General features: G+C 39.5%; 1 protein-coding gene across 2 annotated transcripts in view; it reads left to right on the top strand.

Moving 5' to 3' along the window:
- The window catches only part of SLCO5A1 (solute carrier organic anion transporter family member 5A1), a 74,322-nt gene extending 65,100 nt beyond the window's left edge, over positions 1 to 9,222 (top strand). For both annotated transcript variants that reach the window (XM_071420840.1, XM_071420845.1), the window contains exons 9-10: positions 692 to 756; positions 1,994 to 9,222. In XM_071420840.1, coding sequence (XP_071276941.1) covers positions 692 to 756; positions 1,994 to 2,439 — 511 coding nt within the window. In that variant the 3' untranslated portion in view covers positions 2,440 to 9,222. The remainder of the gene's footprint in view (positions 1 to 691; positions 757 to 1,993) is intronic.
- Positions 9,223 to 11,562: the final 2,340 nt, after the last annotated feature.

Genomic DNA, 11,562 nt, shown 5'->3' with positions numbered 1-11,562 from the left:
ATGTCATTAGAAGCTGTCGATCTTAAGACTTTTAGATTAAGACTGAAAAATATTTCAAAATCAGTAGATAATTTGTAGTTTACTAAAATTGTAGTTGCAGTGTGGAATTTTGTTACTTTGTATTTAGTCTTTGTAAGCTTGACATTTTTCCTTTGAAACCGCTGTGTATTACTTGAATTGAAAAGGTATTTAAAGAGACTGTTTGTATGTTTGTACTGATACTTTTTTTAAAGTAACTCCAAAGTGCTTATGCTACACAAAGATTTGTTAAATTCAGAAACTAAGTCCAGCCTTCAACAATTTAGTTATCTATTAATTCTAATTTACCTCAAAAACATTAAGAAAAATAAATTAAGTCTAATGAAATAATAGAAAGTTATCATGACAAGCCATAAACATTTTGTGTGGATTCTCTGAATTTCCTTAATGTGTTTGGATCAAATTCTTCAGGCCTTATACAGGTAAAAAAAGGTCAAAAGTCATGACTGAGATTTTGATTAAACAGGTCCAGGAGGGGCTGGCTGTATTTTTTCCTAGCTGTAGGAGTTAACAATAGTAGAAGCTAAAGACAAGAAATTTAGACAAAGATTTTCTGTAGCTGAGAAAAAAGCCATGAGGTAGAGCCAGAACATAGCAGGATGATGATGGGTTATGACTGTTCCTTCACTGGAGTTTTCTGTTCACCTGCTAGGTCTGTGGAAGATGGGGAGCGGCCCTTTGCACTAGGAATGCAGTTTGTTTTATTAAGAACTCTTGGTAAGTCCAACAATAGCTCAGCATTTCCATAAAGGCCCTGTTCAGCTCAAATGCACCATAAAAGTATTAAAATGCCATAAATCTGCAACTAACTGCTTGGCTAACTGTATTAGGAACCTAAAATTAATAACTTCTGAAAAGATTGCATCTGAAAATGTGGTTAATTTACTTTTTTGGTTACTTACTTTCTAGAACAACATCGTTTCACAAAAAGATAAATTTTTACTGTTTCAAATTGTATTTAAAAATTAATAGTTGCCAAGTTTTATTTTATAAGGATTTTTTAGCTTTCAAAAACAGAATTCTGTTGCTTTCAGCAAAAACAATAGTTTTTCTAATTTTTAAAATAAGCATTTGTTACTTAATGTCTTAATGTCTTTCTTCTAATATTATTTAATGTCTTTCTAGTGTTTCAAAGCAAAAATGGATAGATATTAAAGGTCTTTATTTTTCAAAGCATTCTCTTTCAAGCTTTTGAATTTCTAAAATCCTGCCCATAAAGAACACTCCAGGTGTTCAGCTGCTATGAAATACATGAGTAGAGCAAGCAAGGTCTATTCTAAGAGAACAAGAGAAGCCCATAAAGCTGCATCTTCAAGTTTTGTTTGAGGAAGGATGTTTCAATCTCATCTTAAAGATGTTGTATTTCTGAAGAAAGGAGGAGCATTCATTGGACTGGCTGCATTTTTAGCTGCCTTAGAAGTTAAAGTCTGTTTCTTGGGAAGATCTATTCAAAAGGAAATTTATAATCTTAATGGTCTTACCCCTTACATCTATCTTCAAAAACATTTTGTGATCTTCAGTGGTTTTTCACCTTAATCTAAAAACAGCACCTTTCCCAGCTCATGGGCAAAGGATGTTCAGCAGGTAATGCTATGGAAATAATGTATTTCACCTTCTATCTACCTGAGAACAAAATTGGATTTTTTTTGGGGGGGACAAATAGCTCAAGAAGAGCTGTCTGGGCACAACAGAATGAAGTAACTGTTGTTAAGGTGCTGCTGCATTGGCTTCTTTCAATTCTCTCCCATTTGTGGTAGGTTTCATATGTGGGGTAAATAGTATTGGTGAGAAGATTGGCTGGCCAGTCTTCCATGTTTTACATTTCTTGTGAGAACAGCAGTGTAGAAATCTCAAAAATGTTCAACCTACACTCTTTAGCTGGGGCATATAGTTTCTTTAGAAGTTTTCCACAATATGCTAACACATATTATTTCTCATGCTATTTTTGTTTCAGCTTACATTCCCACTCCAATTTATTTTGGGGCTGTTATTGACACCACGTGCATGCTTTGGCAACAGGATTGCGGTGTACAAGGATCTTGTTGGGAATACGATGTCACCTCATTTCGTTTTGTCTACTTCGGGTTGGCAGCTGCTCTCAAGTTCGTGGGATTCTTTTTTATTTTCCTGGCCTGGTATTCCTTAAAGTGTAAAGAAGAACAACTGCTGAGACAGAGTTGGAGGGCTTCACCGGTGAACACTGTGAGTGAGATGGTTGGACAAGCTGGACCCCAACAAAACTATGCACGGACTAGATCCTGCCCTACCTTCAGTTCCCAAGGAGACATGAGTGTGGCACAAGGAATGAACTGCTTAGCACAGACCTACCCCGGCCCTTTTTCAGAAGCAATAAATTCCTCAAGTGAAAATGCATTGGAAGAAGTCACTGTTGAGATATAGACCCCTGGCTTGGTAATGTAATATTTAGTTTTGTTGGTTGACTTAGTTACGGCGCCTTGTAAAACACCTGTGCCTTCTATTTTTAATCTAAATGTAACACGTGATAAAACCAACAAAGCTTGATGCAAACAACCATAATATGTTCCTGAGGGCTGGATACCTCAACCAACCCGAGTTCTTATTTCTCCCCTCCCGACAATGGAGTTTTAAAAATTGTGTTTGTAATTATTTCAGATGTGTCCATTAAATGTCCATGCTCTGATCTAATATCATTGTAAAGTTGAGGTGTTACGAACAGCAGAAGTCAGTGGAAGAGTGACAAAAACTCATATTGTTGATGTCTAGACTCACAAAAATGCTTAAATGTATTGTCAACTTTGTACCTGCAAATTGTATTTTTAAGAGATGAGTAATTACTGTGAGTTCTGCTACAAAGCACAACTGAACTTATTTAAACTATGCAACTTATTTGGATAATTGTATGTGCAGCAAATTAAGTTTAAAGCTTGCTTTTAAAGACATTACTGCAACTGAATTTGAAAGGGGCTATTTTCAGGCGTAATCATTAAATTAAAAAATAACATAAGTTTTAAAGTACTGTTAATAACATGTCAAGCCATACAAGAGTTATACATCAGGTAATGTTTGCAAATGTTGAGTTGTAACATCTTTATCCTGTCAAAATGTGCATTAATTTTCACCTGATGGGATGTAGTTATTCTTCACAAAGTATATAGGATACTGTAATGCTTGAAGTAAAAAACCTCAGTATTGGTTTATAGTAACATTAACATGTAGGAATCATACACACATACCAGAGCAGATATGTGCATATTTCTGCAATGTTATTTGGGTGGCTGTTACTAGCACCAAATCCTGGAGAAGAAAACAGCTGGGTGTAGCTTGATAGGAAGTTTGGCTGTCCTTCAGAACTGCATGCCAGTCTAGTTCAGCTTCAGTGGGAAAGTCCCCAGGGAGAGCTGGTGGCCTCGTCTGGTGTCTGGGACGTGGCGGGTCAGTGACAGCAGAGCTCAGGCTGCAGGAGTGAGCAGAGGAGCCCCTCCAGGGGCTGCCAGCAGCCTGCCCACCGTGCTGCCAGCTGGGAGGCTCTCCCTGCACTCCTGGCACCCAGGGCAGCTGGGAGGGGAGGCTGGCTCAGACCCTCTGGTTTCTGCCACACTTCTGCCTCTCCAGCTGCCTGGTGCTGGGTGGGCTGGTAGGACAGGTCCTGGTTGTGTGCTGTGTCCCACACATGTCTGCCTTTCCTTTTCTCAGCTTCACTGAAAGCTCCTGTGAAGGCAGAGGGTGAGTTTGTCTCTCCTTTGGCCCTCTGGGTGAAGAGCTTAGAATAGAAATTATCAGCAAGTGTGGATATACAGGACGTGATGTGGCCTTTGTTTATTCCAAATTACTGTAGTGTGTTCTCTCCCTGGGAGATGCTGAAACTTTCTAATCAAATGTGCTTGGCATTTCCTTTCTTGCTCTGGAGGCTTTGCTCGTGAGGTACTAATGATGTCTCAAAGGGCAGAAAATTATGTCAGTTGGACACTGGGAAGTCCAGGCTGTATTGTGCCCTGCAGGGGAAGTCTTAGAAGTGTAGGAAATGAAAAAGCAGTCTTTTAAGAGGACTCAGTGATAGTCTGGTTTGCATTTTGCTGAGTAGAGAACTTGTGTGAAAATAAATAGGAAAGAGCAAAGCTTCTACATATTTTTGAACAGTTATTCCTGATTTAATTTTTCAATTTAGAACATGTATATTGATCAAACATTATATAGAACCAAGTCCTTGAAAATAGAGGCAGCACTCTCCTTGGCATGCATTGAGTTCTCCTGGGAAGAGTAGATTTCCCTCTCTGCCTTTGCCAACTGCCTTTTGTCATCATCTGGATCTTCTTGACCAGCACATGGGACTACCCATGGGGCTGCTTATTTGAGAATGTGTCAGTCCATTTATGTCGTTTGTAACAATTCTTACTCTTCCTGTCTGAAAACTCAAATTCCTTTACCCCAAACATAGAGGAATATTGTTTTGACTTCTTCCTACTATTCTGTCAATATTAACAGCTTTTTTTGGGTTAAGCCTGAGAATGTCTTTTCCTTTTATGCAGCCACTGGATACAACATGTCCTCAGTTAGTACCCACTTCCTGAGATAATTGGCTTCTATACTTCTTGTCCTGAGAAATAAATTTCCTTGGCTCCAAGGTGTTTGGTAAATATATATATATATATATATATATATATATATATATATATATATATATATATATATATATATTTGCTATATGAGATCAGAATAGATGATAAAAATGTTTCCTTTTGCTTCAGTCTCAAATGCTTGTTGCACCAAGAATTTTATACCACGGCAAAAATTGGCAAAGTAGTATGACAAAGTGTAATTGCAGCCCAGCCCCCATCCATTTTTATCACTTCCCCAGTTTAATCACCACAGGAGAAGTGAAGAGTGACAATCTTTTCAAATACCTCAGGAACAGAGCATTTAGGGAATTGTAAAAGACTGAAGATTAATCATCTGTCCTGATCTCTTGTATTTCATGCCTTGTGTGCTTCAGTTCCATACAAAAACCAAGGAAGAGGAGATTAGGATTGTTAGGAACTAATGGCACTGATGCCAAAGAATGAGAGTGATAAAAGTGACACTTCTGCAGTTGCTGCTGTTTCTGAGCGTTCAAGGGATTTCAGAGCTTGTTGCAATGGAAACCATCTATTTTTTAGGATATCCTGACCCTTCAACTTCCAAGAATATTCATATTTCCTAAATGGTTGAAAAAGTGGAATGTAGAAAAAAAGATGTTAACTTTGGAAATACTGAAAAAGCCGCCTTTACATACTTTCAATTTTAATTTTTAATTGGAAAATAAATTTTAATTTTTCTTTAAGTATTACATGCAAAACAAAATGTAATTCCTTACTTTTCAAACAATTTTTTTCCTGGTTTTGGATAAAGATAATTTTGGCAATGCAAATAAATTTCTATAAAATCAATTAAGTCAGCATCCTCTGAAAGAAAGAAAACCAAGACTCTGGTCAGTTTTTGATTGATTCCTGAAAGAAGGTTTCTTGTGAGTAATCTGTAACAGTCCAAACTAAGCCAATAAGGGTCTTCAGGGGAAACACATTCACTTCTTGAAGTGTTAATTCCAGCATTGCCATTGATGGGTGTATGGACTGAGACTTGCTGACCAGACACTGTGTTCTGAAGATGTCACTGCTGGAGGAAGCAGCATCTCCAGACACTGAGTGCACCCCTAGCAGTGGTTGTGTTTGACACATGGTGCTAAACCAACTTCACAGAACTAAAAAAGAACTTTGCCTGTCATCTGGTGAAGGGGCCCATGCTGGCTTCCTACTGTGAGATCCTCTCACCACAGAACTTATAATTCCATTAAGTTGTAATTTCTGCCACCTTCCCTCTGTGTCCCTGAACACAAAAGGTTTGCTGGCAGTGAATCCAAGGAAAGGTGAAGCAGGTGTCCTGCTCACCCACAGGCTGCTATTGGTAGCAAACCCAAGTCACCTTCCTGCAGCTTACCAGCCAGTGATAATATGGAGCAATGTCTGGTGATGGCCAAAGTGCCACCTTGCCATCATAGGGACAGAACAAATCCCTCTTCCACCACGTAGTCCTGATTTAGAGTGAGGAACATGAGAGGAGGAGTACCTAAATACATGGACTTGAGTGAACAGGTTAATTGTCCCTGCTTAGCCTCCCATTCACTCTTGTTTCCTCAAAAATGAGAAAACTTCAGAATGGATGCAGCCATGACCTTAGGTGCTTATGAACACAGCACCCTCAAGAGATAATTTGTAGATCTTTGCAGGGCTGGAGTAATCTGGAGAGTGGGACTGTCCATGTTTCCAGTTTTAGTCAAAAGCCCCTCTGGTTTTGGTCGTCCTTCTTCTCCTTGAGCATACTGGATAAAATACAGTATAATTTACAACCAATGGCATTTTATAGCCTTTCAGTACAGTGTGAGCAGCTGCAAGAACCTTTGAATATTATGGTGCAAATTGTATTTATTCAGAAAATTTCAGTTCTTTGGCCAGCCTATATATCTTTAAAAGTGCATGTAGTTCTTCAGAACGTACTGTTATGTAAGTGGAGGCACAAATCTCCTACTAAATATTAGAAATGTACATTTGAAAGGTCCTAAATTAATATACTGTTTTCAAAAATAGTTTTTTTAGTATTGCTTATTAATTTGTAGTATTAGCTATTCATTCATTATGGCTCTGATCCAGCAGAACACTTAATATGTGGGTAAATTTATATATTTAAGTAATGCACTTGAAAATAATGCACATTTGTAAGTATGGGACTGAATCCTGTCTGCATTCAAAAAGCATTTATCTAAAGAGTATTTCTATGCTGAGCATTTCCCCCATGGATTCAGTGATAATTGTAACCAGAATAGCACAAAGTAGCACTTGAGCACTCTCCTGTGGCATTCAGGTGTGGCTACTTACATATCCAGCAATGGAGGAAGGCTGTCATTTTCAAATAGAATTCAAATTCAAAATATTTTGTGGGAATGGTCTAAGATTCATTCTCACTGTTCCTGCCATTCACTTATTTTATGAATTTCTGTCTGAAAACCTGTGTGTTACCCAGGGAGATAGATTACATAAAGGCATCCTTCTGACCTTAGAGCCAATGAAATTGCTCAGGTGATGTTGTAGACTCAAATTGTGCCCTTTCACAGAATTTGGAGCTAGAGGTTCAGATGACAAATTGTCAGTATCCCACACAAATGGAGCAGAGCTCTGCCTGCTCAGGGGAGCTTCAGAGAGCATTTCTGGGACAGCAGTCAGCCCCTTCTGCATTGTTCTTGCAGGTTTTCCCCCCAAAATACCTGAATAATTGCTGCCTTACTACACTTTTCTGTGCATGTGATACCACAGCTCTTCAGGCTGTTATATTGACATAAAACTACTGATAAATAGGTCCAAAGTGTCTTACTGCTATTTTGGAGCCAGATTCTTGGCCTCACCAGTCCAATGTTGAGGCTGAAGAACTAGGCCATACCTTGTGTTGGAAGTTAACAAGCTGGTGCTTTAGCAAGTGTTTGTGAACTAGGGAATATCAAGCTTGTTTAGCTTTTATACTCTATTCACTGGTTATTACTACTATATTTGAAGACAAAAATCTTCCTAAACAAGTTTATCTTTTTCTGTTTTCTCAGTAATGTGTCTTTTACAATGGCTTAGGAGATGCCATGCTGCAGGCTTCAAAATCTGGGCTCCCCCAGCTGAAGCCATCCAGCTGTGGTTGCTTTCCAGGGGCTTAAAGCAGCTGGTAACAGAGATTTACCAGGACTGCGACCTGCATTGTCTTTCCTTTGGACAGAGTGTTTGCTACTTACAGATTCCACCTGTGATCAACACATTTCAGGTTCTTCACGTACTGGACTTGATTTTTGGGCGTTTTCATCCCTTCAGAGTACTTACAAAATGGACAGTCAACATCATGGTGGTAGATTTATAATTTTGTAGGGAATTAGGGCTTTCTTCTTTTTTTTTTCTTTTAACATGTTGTTTGACAAATAACAATTCAAAAAGATTACATGTAAACATTGTCACAGAGTAGAGATGTGGGGCCTTCAGTGTGAGGACAGGATATGGCCGGGTTCATGGGGTTTGTCTCCTTTACACTGAATATCACTAATATTACTTTGTGGCCAAAGGTTTGAAAGCCTACCTGATCCTTAGGAAGGACGTTTTTCCTATATTTTCCTCATAATTTATTGCACAAATTAAGAAGGAAGGTTAACACTACCCATATCCCATGGCCATATTGGTTGCATTATTATTATATAATTATTAACTGCAGTTAATAATTTTAGCAGTCACTCCTCCAGTCCTTCAGCTCAGCTATCTTTTTTGTTAATACAGCCTGTTAAACACAGATGTAGCTCTGCAATTTCAAAGTAGCTCCAAAGTTTTCTTGACTTCAAGTGTTACAGAATAGATGCTTATTTATCCAGGTTCCATTCTACTCTTCTAATTATTGCATTATCCATTGTGTGTATCGTAGTTTTCATTTTTCCAATCTCAAACCAGTTGTCACAATGTTATCCTGTAACAGTGTTCTGTTCATTATATAGAATAGGTGAAAAGCTGTGGAATTCATGAAGGGCTACAAAAAACATCCAAAATGTTGTTCACCTTGAGGAAAGGTGAGACAGCTTAATAATCTCTGGACAAAAGACTAAACAACACTGTGGTGCTAATAGGTACTGAAGTATTTTATGATGTATTCACTATGACTTAAATGACATATTCAAGGCATGTCAATGATGCAACTGTGTGTGTTTCTGTTCCTAAAGTCTGGACTGCTCCAACAAAGACAGTGTTTGTAATTCCTGGTGGGCCACTTCCTACCTAGCTCTTCTGTGGGTAGGCAATTTCAGGAGTCTGTGTAGGATTTGGCCCAGCACTATTAGGTAAAGTAAAAGCTACACAGAGCACAGAAGTCTCATGTAGAATGTATTCAGCCTGCTGTAGCATGTTACTTTATTTAGTTGCTTTGCTTAAGCAGGGGCTAAAAATAAATTCTGTAGTAATGATAAGAAACACGGGGCTAAATTCTGGAACCACTTACCCGAGCAATATTAGCAAGTGTTTGAATTAAAATGAGGATTGAAATCTGAAATATGAATGTTTTTTCATGGAATACCAGAAAGAGAGGGGTAGAATAAGAGCAAATTCTATCTGTAGGAATGGAAAAAGGCCAAATCTGGTTGACTTGAAAGTGAGCTATGATTTACAAAATGGGGGTTTGGTTTTAAAATCTTGAAGACAAAATTTCCATCTTGAATTCTGAACCATAATTTTTTTGTCTTACCGTGCCTGAGCTGCTCATGCAGGGCAGGTGTCTGTATTCCAAATAGCACTGAAAGCACTAATAGCACTAATCACACTTCTGACCGACAGGCCAGAAAATTTGCCTCTGTAGCAAACTCCATATTTGAAAACCTGGTGGCAAATTTCCAAACAAAACAAAAAAATATGTGCAAAATGATCCAAAGCTGAGTTTTAGTAAAAAAAATAAGAAAATGTTGTGTCAGTGAGATCCACAGTTGAGTGGAGGCTTTTCTGAAAGAAGAGCTGCTCTTTTCACCAGCTGAGCACACGGGAGTTTGGCCCCTGGCTGCAGTGCATACCTCTACCAAATGATTTGTGCAGAACAGCAACAGTCTGAGTGGTATTGTAGGAGCATGGAGTGGGCACACTGCCTGTAACTGTTTAGTTTTTAAAAAACTCATTATTAAGCAAATGTGTAGAGTATTAAGGAAATTTGTAGAGTATGTCTGATGGTATGAGTGTGTGGGTGCTGTGCTGTGGTAAAAAGAGAATTGGTTTATGCTGGGTATTTTTGCATACTTTAGGCTCCTGTATGTTTGGTTTCTTTTTTTATTTATATTTATTTCTCATCAGAGCTTAGAGTAATTTTAAAGTTATATAACCCATGATTTAATGAAACCTACTGTCAGCATCTGTTGTAAACATGTGTTTACAAAACAAACTCTTGAATACTTGATACTTGGAAATAAAAAATAGCATATCATGTGTGTTGATTGGGTCCAGATCCTCTCTGATTTCAAAGTAAGACTTGCATGTTTTCATTTCCAATACATACAACCACACAAAAAAATCATCTTTCAGCTCTTCCTGCACATTACCAGTGTCCAAGACCAGAGCTGTTACACCAAGGAAAGTGATGAAATTGGATGTGCAGCTCGTCCCAGGTGCTGTTGCCGGTGGAGGACGGAGCAGGCGCAGGCTCCAGGCTCCAGGCTCGCGGTGCGGCTCTGCACTGACACCTGCTGCCCCAGCGGCTGTGACACTGCCCGCACTTCAGGCGGCACTGCATCCCTCAGGCGGGACACGTCATTTCTGGAATTACTCCCTGCTTGTACCCTATTTACTGCACATCGGTTCTCACTGAAAAATGATGGCAGAGCACGCAAACAGGATTGGGTTTTGCTGAGACTAAAGGAAGAAGTTTTTACAACATCACATGTAGCCAGGCAGCCACGGCTGCTCAGGGCTCAAGTCTAGTCCTGGGCAGAGCTTCCTTGGACAAGGCTGTTGTGCCACTTGGGTTCTCAGCCCTGACTGTTTTACACAGATCCCCTCTGTCTGTGCCTGTGTGACTTCAGTGTAGACAGCTGCAGGCATCTCAAGGGATTTTGGCTGAGAGAGTGGAGGTGATCAGTGCTCAGACCTGCACTCTAAAATACCTTCCCTCAACTGTCACAAAAGCCTACAGGTGGCTGAACTCCAGAATAATGCTCTGATACAAATGTTTGTTTGTTTCTTTGTTTTTTGCAAAGCTGCTAGTGTGCATTTACCTCACTCAGTAACACCAGGATTCACCTACTGATAACAGCTCTAAGTCAGTCCCTGCCCATGGTGGGGGTGGGAACCAGGTGATTTTTAAGGCTGCTTCTGACCCAAGCCACTCTGTGATTCTATGTCTAGTTCTGGAACTGAAGCACTACACATCTTTCCTCTTCTGCAGTGCTCTCAGTTGCTAGGGGGTCTCAGAATGTGCCTCACACTGTCCAAGGATGGGAGGGCAATACTGGCTGCCTTATCTTAAATTCCAGAGGGAACTTTCTGCATAACATTGCTACCTCCCAAAGATGTGCCAGTTTTAAAGTTCTGTCCATCTCCAGGAGCCCTTCAGAAAGTCATGAACTATGTACTGCCTTTCTGAATAGACACATCTCTACTGCTCTGCAGATCACAAAAAGGAAGGTCATCCTCTTGGCCCTCCCCCATATGAGGAGCAGTGCCAGATTTAGGCACTTGCTTCATTCCTGAGCCTGCAACTGCCTGAAAAAGCTTCCTGACAGTCACACCCTGCGCTGCTCATGGACTTGACTGCCTCAGCTATGGGACAAGAAATACTATGCAGAAAGAAGTACAAAACAAATTGGGAGGGAACATATTGCTTAGGCTGTGTACCTAGAGATATGACAGATTTTGGCCTCTTTAACTTGGTTTAGCTTATAGCTTCCAAGACAGCAAGGATCAGAGCTAGTTGCTGTCTCTATCTCTTGCCTACAGAATGAGTGTCCTTTATACTTTCTTTTCT

This window comes from Agelaius tricolor, unplaced genomic scaffold (genome assembly GCF_023055355.1).
Source record: "Agelaius tricolor isolate 1412-34295 unplaced genomic scaffold, bAgeTri1.0.p SCAF_2, whole genome shotgun sequence".
Classification (NCBI taxonomy): Eukaryota; Metazoa; Chordata; class Aves; order Passeriformes; family Icteridae; genus Agelaius; species Agelaius tricolor.
Note: the sequence above shows the minus strand (reverse complement) of the source record. Positions and strands in the feature narration are given on the sequence as shown.